The 16925-nt window shown below is 36.4% G+C and overlaps 2 protein-coding genes across 2 annotated transcripts in view; both read right to left on the reverse strand.

Annotated features, from left to right (window-relative positions):
- Positions 1 to 2296, reverse strand: part of LOC311095040 (GTPase IMAP family member 8-like) — a 37115-nt gene extending 34819 nt beyond the window's left edge. The window contains exons 1-2 of the mRNA XM_084133330.1: positions 2201 to 2296; positions 2020 to 2087 (exon numbers count right to left, since the gene is read on the reverse strand). Of these exons, the coding sequence (XP_083989456.1) occupies positions 2020 to 2047 (28 nt within the window). The 5' untranslated portion in view covers positions 2048 to 2087; positions 2201 to 2296. The remainder of the gene's footprint in view (positions 1 to 2019; positions 2088 to 2200) is intronic.
- Positions 2297 to 10454: 8158 nt separating this feature from the next.
- Positions 10455 to 16925, reverse strand: part of LOC311095148 (uncharacterized protein) — a 28137-nt gene continuing 21666 nt past the window's right edge. The window contains exon 4 of the mRNA XM_084133534.1: positions 10455 to 12225. Coding sequence (XP_083989660.1) covers positions 11621 to 12225 — 605 coding nt within the window. The 3' untranslated portion in view covers positions 10455 to 11620. The remainder of the gene's footprint in view (positions 12226 to 16925) is intronic.

Below are 16925 nucleotides of genomic sequence, written 5' to 3' on the forward strand. Positions count from 1 at the left end.
TTTGAGTTGACATACGTCACGACCAAAAGTTAGCGATTGGTTATGGCAGATCCAGAGTGACTCTGGTCAGATCCAATAGTTTTAAACTTCAACAGAGTACCCGCCTACAAGGAAGTTAACGCTTGTCAATGGAGAGAGGCCAGACTCTCTGTACAAATGAAATGTACGAGAGTCTGGTAGAACCAGGCTACATAGCTTATGCCTACAAGGCACAACAAACCTGGTGTTCACTGTTCATTATATTATATATTGTTGGAAACATTTGTGTGTGTGTGTGTGTGTGTATTCTGTGAATTTTAAAAAGCAATTTTAACCAGAAAAATCTAAAATTTATTCCCAAAATCGTGCAGGCCTTTCTCTTGATGTCAGTATGTTCACTTTTTTTTTTCAGGGCCCAGATGCCACTGAGGACTTCAGTGAACATGAACATGGTAAAGTGAAAATCAAACACCTTGGAAATTAAAGGTATGTACAATGTTTTTAGGAATGGCACAAAGGTCTCTGTCTTTGGATCATTGTTTTCAATAAGTGCTTTTTTGGCATTTGCTGTGTGTATCTTTGGACTATGTTGTGTTGTAAATAAATCCAAACAATTTAAAAGCCATTCTTTTTTTAAATCTCCTCATTTACAGTATTGTGCAAGGTTGCCCAGAATGACAGGGCCTGATAGCTCCTAATAGGGCCATTAGGGGAGGGTCTTTGTCTTTCTCAGGTGAGAAAAGCTTACATATTAATGAGCTCTCGCATAAGGCTTTTTCACACAAAACACGTCGTAAAATTTTTAAATCAATATATTGTCTTATCTGAATGAGCAATCAGGGTGATTTTCACATAGTTTTAGAGCAAATATTCTAGGCTACGTGATACAATTTTCAAAAGTCTTGTGAAGAAATAATCAGTATGGGTTTCATAGCCTTATTTCAGTGAGAATTTTTTTTTGTATTTTCACAAACCACGCATAAATGTCATTATCTCAAAACTACAAACTTTTACATACATGCTGTTGATATATTATTGTAGCAGAGTTTGTGCTGAATACAGTGTAATCAGACTTTAGCCATGAAAATGTCACAAGTAACAGAAATAACCAGAAATGTCAGAGCATGTCAGAACACCTCCAGGGCCCAGAAAACAGCTCAGACCCCAGAGGGTTAAGTATGAATCTCAGCAACGGTGACAAACAGCATATTCGGATAAACAGTTCAACTCTAAACATTAAATATTACCCTCACTGTCACCATACTTTCTATGGGTTTCATATTGGAACTTGTCTTTCCTTTTAAAAACTTGTATAAACCTGACTGTGGCAAAGTCCATCTCTGCATTTGTATACGAAGGGCACAAAATAACGCTTTTTGACTTTCTCAATTTGTGTAAATCTAATTATGGTTCAGAGTATTTCTTTTTTCCCACATTAATTTCCCACATGTCTACAATTATGTGGTTTTGTTTCATTAATACAGGATATACTTTTTTTTTCTTGATATACCCCGAAAGAATGGAAGTGAAATGTGACAACATGCCTCATAGGTGGAGTACATTGTAATATGACAGCTTAAAATGTTATCTGATCTAATAAAAAAAAATAGATAGAAGACAAACTAAAATATTTTATAAATAAAATGCAGTTATTAACTTTTTCATATAAAATAATGCCATTTTTTAATAATTAAATATAAACTAATTTTTGAGTTTTGACTACGAACACAGTTTTATATCGGAACTTGCCTTTCCTATAAACCTGACTGCTCATTTTACCATGGAATATTCAACAGAATCAGCATATGAACGATGGATTTTAGTAACTAATATTGATTTCCCCTCTGGAAAAAAAGACAAAAATACAAGCTGCAATGCGGGAATTTTGTCGAATTTGTTCTGTATTATATTTCAAAGGTTTTGCGCTCGACCGAAAAGGCATTCCCGCGGCCCGCCCATGTCATATTTTCTGCATCATCATCCCCATGTCTCATTAGGAGCTCCGCTATTTTGCTTTAATCCTGTGGGATATTCTCTTACCAGGATGAGTTTCAGAGCCCGTCGCCATTATCAGACTGCAGAAAGATCACAGCGCAGGAAAATACTTCCTAAAACAACAATACAGATTAAACAATCTCAATATATGTTTGTCATTACTTAATTATATTATCAATAAATCAACACATCTGCATGAAACCCGTTGCAGGAAATGCAAACTCACGAGGAGTCGAGCTGATGTTCAAGTTTGTTACAGTAAGGTAAATTAGAGAGAATTCGGTCATGAGCATTAGTAACTGGTTGCGGAGCTTCTTCTTCTGAAGTTCTGCGTCATATGAGACATTATATAGCCTTACGCCACGCCCATTTCTGGAGCTGCAGCATGACGTGATATAACTTTATTTCCCAACATTATTTAAAGCTGATTGCATTTTATTATCAGTATAATCCACATTTCTGCTTCTAATCCAAAGTCATCTGTCTAGGGAACGATAGTTTTATTAACAACTGTCCTGCTCGCGCATAAAAACCAGCATTTGATCCGTTTCTGACACTGTATGAACCTGTGTGAGTGTTTCTCTGAGTGTCCGGCAGGAGGCGCCAAATCCTCTCCATTCAAACTCTCACTGATGACGTTTGATCTTCCGCTTCTGCGCCGCGCGAGGCTGAACTTTTTTTTTTCTTTTTTTCCCCAAGAACTTTATTGAACAGTACGCTATAAACAAACATGAATGCCCTGGTACAAAATGTGAAATGTCTTAATCAGACAACAGACAAGCATCATAGCATAAACATATATATAAAGAATAAAGAATAAAACAAAAATACATTCCAGTAAATAATAAATAAATAAATAAATACATAAAAGACTAGGGGTTTTCAGCAAGTTTAAGATCCTCTATCAAAGTAGGTATTGAAAGATTTAATTTTTATTTATTAAAAAAGTCTTTCCGAATTGTAGTATTGGGTAAATTTAGGTTAGTGAGAGAAACTCGTTTCCCCAAAAGCTCAGGAAGACAGCGGGTTACATTACTGTGAGATATGCTGAAAGACATCTGAATTATAGATTGTGGTGTTGCTTTTATAATGTTATCATACTGTTCTCTGTCCAATAAATTACATTTTGAACAGAAAGTCGTAAAAGACATAACTCCAGTGTTAACTAATATATGTATCATTCCTTTCTCCCACAAATTTTCATAAGATAAAGATTTATTCCTAAATACCACATATCTACAGTTCCACATGTTGTGAGGACTGAAATTATGCTTTTAGATCATTTTCCAGTCAAGTAAAACCTGTTGATGAAACACTGATAACTAACAGAGTTTTTTAAGGTCATAATCACATTTAAGGAAAATATTGATGCTTCCTAATTTCATAAAGAATTGACTGGGGATATGAAACCAAAAGCTATTTTCATTTTTCAAAAAGGATCTTATCCAATTCATTTTAATAGTACCATTAATACATTATACAATACAGCTCTCCTGTTCCCATGTTGAGACAAAGCACAGTGTGTGTCTGTGTGTGTCTGTGTGTAAACATGATGGGTACTGTAGTTCTAGACTAAAAAGATTCAATATTCCTCAAAACTAATAAAATCATTGAAATGCAGAATACTCAGCAAACCTCCAATAACTAAATATGTAAAATAAAACATACATTTTTATGCATTTAATCTCACTTAATTGACCAATGTACTTGCTTCTGATCTTTGATGATTCAGCTAAACCAGAAACAAAATGTCAGGGTTTGGGGTTGAGGAAATGAAGCGAGGACTCAGTTGCAGGGAAAATGGGCTTTATTAATAATAATAAAAAATATACAAACAAAAACTACCCAGAGGGGGAAGACTTGACTTGACTTGACTTGACTTGACTACAGAAGGAGCACACAACAGTAAACATACGATCCAGCACAGAACTGCAAACACAAGGAGACTAAATAGGGAGCAAACAAAGCAGGTAACAAGGGAGGACAGGTGGGGCAAATGAACCAATAATCAGGTAACAAGATGGGCGGGGCTAGACAATCACAGGAGAGCACATGGCACAAGGAAATGCACATGACAAGCCATGTGCTCACAACAAACATGAGTAGTAGTGATGGGAAGTCCGGGGGTGCTTCTCAATTCTTATTTGTGCATCCTCGTTTCCTTTCCTTGCGTCTCAGCTCCAACCCTGTAGGATGCGAGGGAAGACTGCAAAGAAAATGAGAACGGAGGAATCGAAGGAAAGCTTTTTTTATACATTGAAATACTTGATCACTCGAGCGTCACTTCACAGCGTCATCAGCAGCGCTCAGAGGATCTGCCCTTATGTTGTTTAAGTTTGGTTATTTAAGAAATTCATAATAAATAATAATAAAGCAAGATACCCTGTTGAAATATGTGAGGTGTGTGGTTTGTATAAACTGCAAAGGTAAAGTATAAATTTAAATGATTGTGACCGATGTGAAGGGGGAGGAGAATTTAGACGTGCGTCACGTTTAGTCGATAAAACTCTTCCGCATAGGAATCACCTGTGTATCCTCACTCATGACTCCTCAGGACACTCCTCACTCCTTGATCCTCGACTCCTCGCGGTGCAATTAGAGAATTGAGATGTCCTTCAAGATGGCTGAGCTCAATCAGTTTCCGGGTCATAGGATGGAGGACGGAGGAGCGAGGAGACGAGGAGGGATTCAGCCAACCAGTTCTTTCGGTTCAGAAAAACGGTTCACCAGTTATTTTACGTTCTCACGTAATGACGTCAGTTCTATCATCCCGGCGGATAAAAATACATTCAGATAAAGGTATTTGTAATCTGTTAAATAATAGTAATCATCGTCATAATCATTTTGGATAAGTTTCTTAAACTTACGTTTTGCAAATGAACCCTGTACAGGCGATGAGCAAACGCAGATGTTTTACATGTCTAAACGATAGCCTATAAAGTGAATAAACTGGTCTTCATCAATTTTATTTTATTTGTTATTAAATAGTAGCCTGGGAAAACCCAGACAACTTCCGGCAAATTTAGATTTGCTCGAGAAGTAGTCTGGCAAAGAGCTCGTTCAAGCCCATTTCCATGGCCTAGAAATCGCGGCACCAATCAGAAACGTTGAGGCGGGCTTTATACAATGACGATCGCTCTGATTGGTTTTAGGTCTATCCAATTGCGCCCAGAGGCATTTGAGCGACGTCCGTTCAACTTTTAAATGCATTATTATATTCAAATTGCAAACACATGAGGACAGTCTCCATGAAAGACCCACTGGCAGTTGAACGTGCTACTACATTTCTCTCCGAAACGGTAGGAAATTAAATTAGATTTAATAGAGGACTTTAACTGTGACAAGATGATTGACAGGGCAGTTTAAGTGACAGGATGCACGCGACAGATCCGTCCGATAAAGATGACAAAGTAGTATGTCCCAAAGCTTGCCTACTTTTTTGCTACACATTCAAAAGTAAATACCTTTTCTTCACAAAAAGAGTACATACTTTTATGGCGTAGTGTAACTTAGGCAAATTGGGACGCAGCATATGGCTTTACACGATGACGATCGCTCTGATTGGTTTTAGGTATATACAACTGCACCCAGAGGCATTTGAGCGACGTCCATTGGTGACGCCCCTTTGGAAATGAGTTATTAATGAAGCTTTGCCAGACCATAACTCAGTTACTACTGAGAATGGTCTGGTTTTAACCAGGCTAATTAAATAGACTTACATTTTGCCGAATTCGGCCAGACATTTAAGTCCTCGGTTCACCCGTGCTCATGTCTCAGCACAGCATCAGTTGGCCGAAAGAAAGTTAGGTTCAGAGATGGTGCTATCACGCATGCACAGTATCTCCAGCTCATCGGTTCTCTGTCTGACAGAAACAGTTCTCGGTTCTGTACTGGTGATCAGAGAACTGCTGTAGCAGTATACGTGCGCTGAGCTGAGAACTGCTGAAACCTGAATATAGCCTATACTCGACAAAACTAAAAAGTCGATGTCTCCAGCATATTTAATTGTCTACGTTATGTTTTGATTAACTCATTATAAACATTTACTTTGCACCCTTAAAACCTTGGCAAGAGTTTACATCAAATATCAACTCACTTAGAAATTAAATTAAAATAAAAGAATATTTTAGTATGATAATAATTGTTTAGTTTTACAATCCATTCATTGTGTTTCCAATCTTTAAAATAATACAGTGAAAAGACAGTAATTATGTGATAAACATGTTTCCAACATGTTTTATTTTGGCCACCCCAAGGATGTGTCCTGTCACCTCTTTTATTTTCAGTTTATACAAGTTGTATAAGAGTGCAGCATGAGAATTATAAATTATACAAATATGCAGATGATGTGGCACTTTTATGGAAAGACTGCGTACATTGAGTACGAGGAGCAGGTTTTGAAACTAGAAAAATGGTGTGAAGCAATTTCTTTATTGATAAATATGAAGTAAAGGCAAAGCAAGTTTATTTATATTGCATTTTCCATACACTGACCATTTAAAGTGTTTTACACACAAAATAATTAAAACAATCACAAAATTATTTTAAAAGAGTTGATTTTAAATTATTCAGAGCCTGTAACAGGAATAATGTTATGTGATCAAACAGTTGAAATTGTGAAGACTTTTAAGTATTTGGGAACCATGATTGACTGTAAAATGAATTTCTCTGATAATGTGAATCTTATTTGTAAGAAAGCAAATCAAAGGCTATATCTGCTAAGGGAATTGAGACTTAAGTCAGGTTGTTCTGCAAAGAGTTTACATTAGTTTAATTGAGAGTGTTTAGGGTATAATATAACTGTGTGGTTCGGGCGAGTTACATCTGAATAAAGTAAAATTAGACAGAATTACAAGAGTCGCAGGAACAATTATAGGATCCAAGCAAAAATCAGTCGCACAGTTATATCAAAGTGCAGTTCAGAGAAAAGCCTTGACTATAGCAAGAGACACAACACACTCCTGAATCATGTTTTTGGATTATTGCCATCACGTCGTCGCTACAGAACACCAAAAGCGACCAAAGCAATATATAAACAAACTTTTGTACCAAATGCATTAAGTCTTTTGAATAAGAGGAATGAGATGTGGATATTTTAATTTTGATGTATATTGTGTATTGTTAATTGTTTTGTGATTGTATGGCGAGACCAAAGACCAATTTTCAGCTAAGGCTGGACAATAAAGTACTACTAACTATAACTAACTAACTAACTATTTTTTTTTTAAGTTGTCATTTTTTTTGCCCATTTTCTCCAGAATTGCTCTAAAAAAGCAGAAAAGGGTACTTATGAGAAATATTAACACAGGGGTGCAATCTTAACATTAGTGCATCATTAACACTGTAAAATACGACACATCAGGACATGCATACAAAATACTTCAGAAATCATATTTCTGTATACTAAAATGTGGTTAAAACCTTTGTAGACATAACTTGCATGACAGCACTACAAAAACACATAAAAGTGAAACCCCACTGCCTTATACTGCTTTTCTTATTGTGGGCTTTATAGGGTGAGTGATATTTCCTATAATACACAAGTGAGACAGACTAGTGCAAATATTACAGATAGGTCGTTAAACTAATATTAGCACAAGTTCTGCCTCACACAATGGTGACGAAGGAGTTAAGATGAAGTTTATAATAAACTTTAACTCTGGTTTCGCTAGCTATTTGAGTAAATGAAAACATAATACAGTTTGATATAGGCTGATATATTTGATGTATGGGTGATTCTTAGACTATGGGCACTTTTATGTACTTTGGTCATACTTTTAAAAATACATACAATTTTGGACAAAAATCCTATTTCTTTTTCAAACTTACATTTAAATGTGAATTTGCCGTCCACCACCGAACTCTCAGCCGCAATCTTTTAAAATAAAAATGCTGTCGTCACCGGTGCGCAATGACTTATGGGGTAGGATAGGCCGCTGAGGATGCATTTATGTGTCCTTCCTTTCACAGGGAAAAGAAGGGTGCATTTGGCGTCGCTTTTGAATCAGGGTAGCCTTCGTCGCGCCGCGATGACACAATCGGCCTTTAAATGCGACCTTCAAAGGATGCAGCCTTCACATTGGGACACAGCTATTGAATAAAGTGTAAAACTTTGCATATTTGACTACACTAGGGCTGGGTAAAAAATATCGATTTCTTGATTTTAATCAATTCTCATTTTTACGAACCGATATCGATTCTTAAGTCGATTAGTCATCCTGTTTTCAGTTGATGAATGAATGGAACATTGTAGTGCACATCCCATCAAATAAATCGCAATAATGTTTGTGTTTTGTTACTATTGACATAAAACAAAGTCTCAGATTTCAAATTACATCCATTTTCTTACAAAATTCAAAACCATAAGCAGTTTTGTCGCTGTGGCGTGAGATCGCTCTGGCTCAGCTCTAGAGAAGCACATGATCTTCTCTTCCGCCTTAATAACATCAGTTAGGCTACAGCGCGAAATAAACATGAATGAGCATCTGAAAGTGTGTTAAATGGTAGAGTATAACTTATCAAAATCTGTATCATGTGACATGGAATCGCTCAATCAGTGTTTCAACCGTGGAAAGACGTCAGTAAATGTCATGTAACGTCACATTTACCTCAGAAAAACCATATCCAGTGACCATAAACTCGTTAATCAGCGAGAAAAATTAACTCTAGACAGGAGCATTTTGTTAAATGCACCTTATTGCATATTCGTTATAATTTTTAATGTTCTTCAATATTTAATGCATGTGTGAATAAATTTGGAAAGTTTTTTATGACAGCCACCATTTAAATGTTTATATAATTTCATATAACTTTATTATTATAAAAATACATAAAAGTGTAATTTAAGTGTTTGTATACAAATCAGTTCATTTTTACCTTCAATATTATAGTAGGCTAATGAAGCCTATAGGCTACCACTGACTCCCGTAGTTTACAATAATAGTTTTATATTAGATTATAACAATAGATTTGTTTTCCTTGAGAAAATTTGCCATGTATTGTACCTGATATCCAAAATAATCAATACTGAATCGAATTGAATCGTAATCTGTTGAAAAGACCAGCTATGCATATATTGAGACATTAGCGCCCCCTTGTGACTTAAAGACGCATTACTCTGGTGACACAGTAATTGACCGGACGTAATTGACCTCGTATAGAGACTTTGCTAGTGTCCTGCTGTTATTGTTGTTGTTGTTGCAGAGTGCGTTCATATACAAACCCACTCATACTACGTTACACTCCAAACTACTCTGCCATACCCTCTACTACTTGCACTGCAATTGTTCACTCAACTCAATCCTGCGACTTTAAATGTCTCTACAAGCCTCAATCCATTAAAGTGTACTTCGTCTCTGACCGGACGACTTATGTCTGCTCAATATCCACCAGCACCACACTAGTCTACCCAACAATCGAAATTGAATCGAGTTGTGAAATTTGTGTCAATACCCAGCGCTACTGTATACATTAAAGATAAATACTTATTAAAAAATAGAAAAGAGCAGCGAGTGATTTCCTTGTCTTTTGTTGTTTTTTATTAACATTAAAGGTATAGTGGAGGATCTTTCCGAATTTTAGATAAGACCCGCCCTCTCCACTTTTTGAATAGTTTGATTGATTCACCAGAATGATTGACAATTAGGAGGACCAATAGTATAGGTGATCCACCTGGAAGTAAAAAAATCCTCCGCTATACCTTTAAAAACACAGACAGCAGGAATATTAGGCTGCTGTCACTCGAATACATAATGCACGGATCCTGTACACTTAAGACATAACCTACTGTGTTTGCTAGGATGCTCACCTGTTGACTGACATAATTTTGGTGTTAATTTGTCCATTCAAGTGCAAGACTTAAAAGAGAACTCAATATTTTGAGCGGATAGGCTAGTGAAGAAACTATTAAAGATTATTGTAATACTAATATGTTGCGCAGCAATCGACATATACACAATCATTTTGATCTTCAAAGTACCAATTTATAGAGACCAAACATGGTATAGGTGAGGTTACGTTGACCGTTGGTTCAATCATAAAATACACAGTATCAGAGAAATAATAGTTTCAAAAGAGACTACACAAGACAGTAAATCATCCTGGGATGCATATTCATTTATAGATCAGTTCGTCTATAAATGAATGCAGGAAAGTCTGTTTTAAGGTCTGTTTCTGTCTTTCCTATGGCCGAGGTCTTCTTGACCACATTTTCCACCACAATAAAGACATCTTATCTGATCGTCTCTCTGGTGACTGAAGCCTTTCCTGCTCTCTTGTCTCTTTTGGGGGTGTTTTTAATTACTAAGAGTGGGCTTTAAAGCTCAATCAGCACTCATTTGTATTTATGTATACTTGTGGACATATCAGTTTAAACTTCATGACATTTTCCTTTATTTAAGGTAGAAGGCCTGTTTTTCAGTGGTCTGAATGTCTGTATTTTTAAGGAAATTTAGTTTTATAAAAAAAATAAAAAAAATTCTGTAAATATATCTTTATTTTATAACTTTGAGAAGTAAAAATTACAGATGTGTTTTTTATGGGCATCTCACATTAACATGATATCTTTGCACATTCAAATTTTAAGGAAAAAATACAAGTTATTTTCAGTAGCAAACATAATCAGTAAATAAATGTACATTTGTTGTGCATTTTTATGGAATTACACACTTCTAAAGAAAATGTGAAATTATTGTAAAAATATTCTGCATTTTCTCTGTAAAAGTACGTATTTTTAACAGTGATGTATCATCATTAGAGGCAAATGAACATGAGAAGTGCTCATAACACAGAGTTTCAGACATCCTTTAGGGATGCTAGCTAGAACAGGGAGGGGTTAAAGAAAAGTGAAAGCATTGTGGAAGAAATAATTTTGTTGTTGTTGTTTTTCAGCAGGATGTACAGTAGTTAATCCAGTCAATAATTTGATTTCACCATTTGGTCACTACGTAATCAATGTGAGTCACAGTGAGCTTAAAGTGTAACTCACAGCACACTCACTGTGTGCTCATTCTGTGATCTCAATATGAGCTCATCTCAGCTAAAAATCAATGTTCTTGTTCTAAGAATGTTTTGAGAGTATCGTGTTATTTTGCAGCTAATTTTATTTTTGTTACCAGAATGTTCTGGTGAAAGGTAGGTTATAACACTCTCTAAAAACATTCTTAACATTTTTAGTCCATGTCCAATTACATTTCTAGCCGTGGTGACCTCACATTGTGGCCATAATATGAGCACACTGGAGAGATCACTGTGAGATCGACTGGGAAGTGATGACAGAAGAGATGAGTTTTCAACTGTGTCTTGAATATTGTCAGGGATTCAGCATTTATGTTGATGATTTCATAGCAAGATGTTACACATAAATATTGAAGGTAACACCTATATGACTACATGACTGAACATGACACTTCTGAACCCAGAAGAGATAAACTGGTTTTTGGACCAGCTGTGAATCCAGTTCCCAGGAATTTGACCTCCAACCCATTCGGACCAATTTTATGTTATTAAAATTATTTTATGTTTTCATATTGTTAAAGTATAATTATGTGTTTTAGCTAAACATCAAGACTAATAGTGCATTAAAACAGTAAGGGGCAAAGTTAATATATATTCAGGTTACTGTTTTTGTCTTCATGATTTTATAGCGTTACAGGACGCAACATGACACTTCTGAACCCAGAATAGATATACTGGTTTTTGGACCAATTGTGAATCCAGTTCCCAGGACTTTGAGCTCCAACCCATTCGGACTAAGAGATGCACCCGTGTCAACTCCAAGTCCCACTTTCATACCAAATGGACCGATTGTAGCTGATGCGCTGGCGAGTTCAGCTCGAGCTATTGCTCCGGCTCCAACCACATTGGCGTCAGCCCTAGCTGAGGCGTTCGGCCCTTTGGCTTCTGCCTCAAATACACTGAATTCAGCTCGAACTCGTCCAACTCCTGCTTCTGCATAAGCTCCAGCCTTGGGGATTCTCTTTCCAGGTTTGTTCTCAGGACTTATTGCATATGCTCCAGTTCCAGCATAGATGCCCTCTGCACTAGCAGCTGCTGGTCTGTCAGCTGTGTCAATCATGTTTATGATGTTGGCTGCACTAACACCAGCTGATGCAAGGCTTGTTACAGGCCTTTCTGAATCGTCTTTTTTAAATTCCCATGTTTCCCGTTTCATCAATGTCTTCTTTGTGTCTCTTGAAACAGTGAAATCTACGCTGAGTGGTCGTTTCCGCAGCTGTCTGGTATATTGACCGTCTGAAAATAAAACAAATTAGCATTAATGCAGTGCATATAGACAGCTTTATATGAATTTGTGCAGTGCAGTGCAGTAGAACTACTCAAAAAAAAAAAAAAACTACTCAATTAACGCAAGTAAATTTAATTTGTTACTTTCCGATAATTGACTGATTGATTGAATGATGATTGAGCATTATTGAAGATAGCAGAAGATAAAGACATCTAATCTCTGGAGATCTCAGTAGAGGAGGATTAAACAACTCCACAAACAGCAGTAAAAGCTTCACTTATTACTAACCAGACTGACTTTATTTCTGTCAGACGTCTACAGAAGATTTTACTGAGAATTAATAGAGGTTTAGATGTAAATAATAAAGTTTGATGTCACCATTATGGAGATCGGTGTTTGATTTAGTTGGGCAGTTCGACTCTTAATCTTTTAATGTTTTTGTTCTGGCTGTTTGTTATGGCAAGAACAGCAAGAGAAAGGATTTGATCCTTACATTTTGGCTGATAGAGTTCAAGGCCTGTAGATGTGTGTACTTTGGGGTCGATGAAGTGTCACATCTATAGTGCGGTGGGGGGAGATGTAATTATCTGATTGGTCAGCTTGAACGTCTCTCCTTTGGGTTTTGGTTATGTTTTCACATAATAATCATTTGACCTGAATCACTGAACTCATTTAGAGTCTTATCTCTGTGTTAGGTTTACTTTACTGATTATGGCAGCACTGTCCTTGTACAGCATAATATACACCTTGTAGAATTGTCAATGTCATCTAAAAGATTTCTTAAAAATTGTTCTGATATAAATTCTTCTTCTTTTTTTAGTTTAATGGCGGATTGCATCCACGACTTATCAGGTGCATACCGCCACCTACTGTACCGGAGTATGCAATATATGGGTAATGTTTCAATGATCTATTTTACTTTAAAAATTCTAATAAAAAACTTTCCTATATAACTATTTTAATATTACATATATATTTATATCCCTAGATCTTATAATATACCCCTGTACTCTTCAGATATTCCACAACATCATTCTGTGTATCCTCTACCCCTTCTCCTGTTGTTCCCAATACACCCTCAAGGTTACATTTTCCTCCTTCCTGACTTATAGACTCGGATAATCTTTTCCCAATACTTACATTTAGTGTTGGTATGTAAATGCCTATGCCTTTTCTTCTTCGTCTTATGATCCATCTATATAAATATCTAAATAATTAAAATATTCACCTTCTTATGTACTGACTTGCCATGTGTCCTTTCTCACACTCTTTCCATTCTTTCTTTAATTCCATTATGTTTAAATCTACCTCAGTTTTTGGAAACATCCATAAGGGGATACTACTAATAGGGGTAGGGGAGATAAAATGAAGATTCTCTAATCTTAATTCCTCTGCTTTAGCCTTTATTACCCATCCAAATCCATTACCTTGAAAAGAATTATATTCCCAACATTCATTAATAACACTATTTGTAGGACTTCAATTACCACATCCACAGAGACGACACCATAAGTTTATCTTTTCTCAGGTCTGAGGGCATTTCTCCTAGCTCTCCCTGGATTGCCTTAATTGGTGATTCTGATATAAATGTATTTAGAAACACAGATATCAGTAATCAGCCTGTGAATCTCAACAATGGTGACAATTATAGCCTAAAGCATGTTGCAGTGCATTCTGGGTACCACCAATCAACACCCATTCATGGCTCCCATCATGCACTGTTGCATGAATACATAATGAGATTCATTGTCTTAGTAATTCCTTTATTCTTAATATTTTCTTTTATTTCTGCTGTTTTTAAGTGACTTTTTAGTCGCTTGTTTTCTAATGTTAGTAGTTTTCTAATGTTAGATAGTTAGTAGATTGTGTTCGCTTAACGGTTGGCTGTCGAAGTGGTGTCCGCTTAATAATATAGAATTCATAGACAATTGGAAAAGTTTTTGGGGCAAACCTGACCTGTTGAAAAGAGATGGTATTCATCCCTCCTGGGATGGTGCTGCTCTTCTCTCTAGTAATATGGCACATAGTCTTAGAGCTCAAACATGACAATCTGGGCCTCAGGTCAAGAAGCAGACAGACTGGCTAAACCGACTGTCTGCTAGCGGCCTCGCGTCACCAAGGTCAGATATATCCCATCACATAGAGCCTCTTTCACCTAGCTATCATCATATTGAGACTGTGTCTGTTCCCCGAATTTGGAAATCCAAAAAACGTTTTAACCCATCTAAGGTTAAAAATTTAATTGATGTTCAACAAATAAAAAACGGCTATAATACAGATGAGCAAATGCTAAAGCTTGGGTTGCTGAATATTCGATCGCTTACTTCAAAAGCACTCATTGTTAATGATATGATTTCAGTTAATAACCTAGATGTGCTGTGTTTGACAGAAACCTGGCTAAAACCAAACGATTACATTACTTTAAATGAGTCCACCCCGCAAGATTACTGTTATAAACATGAGCCTCGTCTGAAACGTAAAGGGGGTGGTGTTGCTGTAATTTATAGTAATAGTTTCAAAACCACTAAGAAATCAAGTTTTAAATATAATTCTTTTGAAGCATTGGTGCTTAATGTAAAATATAGTGTAAACGATAAATCACGTTTGAGATTTGTGCTGGCTACTGTATACAGGCCACCAGGGCACCATACAGACTTTATCAAAGAATTTGCGGACTTTCTATCAGAATTAATATTGACTGCAGATAAAGTACTAATTGTTGGTGATTTTAATATACACATCGATAATGAAAAAGATGCATTGGGATTGGCATTTAAAGACATTGTAAATTCAATTGGAGTTAGACAACACGTGTCAGGACCTACTCATCGTCGTAATCATACTCTAGATCTAATATTATTCCACGGAATAGATGTTGATGCTGTTGAAATTCTGCAGCAGAGCGATGACATCTCAGATCATTGTCTAGTCTCGTGTAATTTGCATTTAGCCAAGGCTGCAAAGACAACTCCGTGTTTCAAATATGTGAGACCTATCACTTCTGCCACTAAAGATTGCTTTATTAATAATCTTCCTGATCAGTTTCATCATCTCAGCATCCCAGATAGCTTAGAAGAACTAGATATTACAACAGAAACGTTTAACTCTCTCTTTTCCAGCACTTTAGACACAGTTGCTCTGTTGCGCTTAAAGAAGATTAAAGAAAATAATCCAACGCCGTGGTACAACGAGCACACTCGGGCCCTTAAGAGAGCAGCCAGAAAAATGGAGCGCAACTGGAAGAAAACAAAACTAGAGGTATTTCGCATTTCATGGAAGGAGAGCTCAATTACTTACAGAGAGGCTTTAAAAGCTGCTAGATCTGCTTATTTTTCAACCCTATTAGAAGAAAATAAACATAATCCTAGGTATTTATTTGAAACAGTGGCTAAACTAACGAAAAAGAAAGATTCAAGCCCAGAAGTTTCCAAGCAAAACAGCAGTAATGACTTTATGAACTTCTTCACTTACAAGATTGATAATATCAGGGACAAAATTATAACTATGCAACCGTCTACTACAGTATCGCATCAGGCAGTGCATTGTAGTCTCCCAGAGGAAAATTTTTATTCTTTCGTTGCTATAGGAGAGGAAGAATTTACTAAACTCATTAAATCATCTAAATCGACAACATGTATGTTAGACCCTATACCAACTAAGCTACTGAAAGAGATGCTTCCAGAGGTCATAGATCCTCTACTTAATATCATTAATTCATCTTTGTCTCTAGGATACGTACCAAAAAACTTTAAGCTGGCTATGATTAAACCGCTTGTTAAAAAACCGCAACTTGATCCTACAGAATTAGTCAATTACAGGCCGATCTCGAATCTACCTTTTCTGTCAAAGATATTAGAAAAGGCGGTATCCTCACAACTGTGTTCCTTTCTTGAGAGAAATGATATCTGTGAGGATTTCCAGTCCGGATTTAGACCGTACCATAGTACCGAGACTGCTCTCGTTAGAGTTACAAATGATTTGCTCTTATCATCCGATCGTGGTTGTATCTCTCTATTAGTGTTACTCGATCTTAGTGCTGCATTTGACACCATTGACCACAACATTCTTTTAAATAGACTCGAACATTATGTTGGGATTACGGGAAATGCACTAGCATGGTTTAAATCATACTTATCTGACCGTTATCAGTTTGTAGCAGTAAATGAAGAGATGTCTTATCGTTCACAAGTTCAGTATGGCGTACCACAAGGCTCAGTACTAGGACCGCTGCTGTTCACTCTGTACATGCTACCATTAGGAGATATCATTAGGAAACATGGAATTAGCTTTCACTGTTATGCTGATGATACTCAGCTCTATATTTCTTCAAAACCTAACGAAACTTATCAATTCACAAAATTAACGGAATGCATAGCGGATATAAAAAATTGGATGACTCGTAATTTCCTACTTCTAAATTCTGAAAAAACAGAGTTTCTAATTATTGGACAAAAAACTTCCTCACGTAATAATCTAGAATACTGTCTAACACTTGATGGCTGCTCTGTTAAGTCTTCATCGTTGGTTAGGAACCTGGGTGTGCTCTTTGATACCAATCTTTCATTTGAAAGTCACGTGTCTAGTATTTGTAAAACCGCATTTTTCCATCTTAAAAATATATCTAAATTACGTCATATGCTCTCATTGACAAATGCGCAACAATTAGTCCATGCGTTCATGACCTCAAGGCTAGATTATTGTAATGCTC

Source organism: Abramis brama, assembly GCF_963993115.1.
Source record: "Abramis brama genome assembly, chromosome: 1".
Lineage (NCBI taxonomy): Eukaryota > Metazoa > Chordata > Actinopteri > Cypriniformes > Leuciscidae > Abramis > Abramis brama.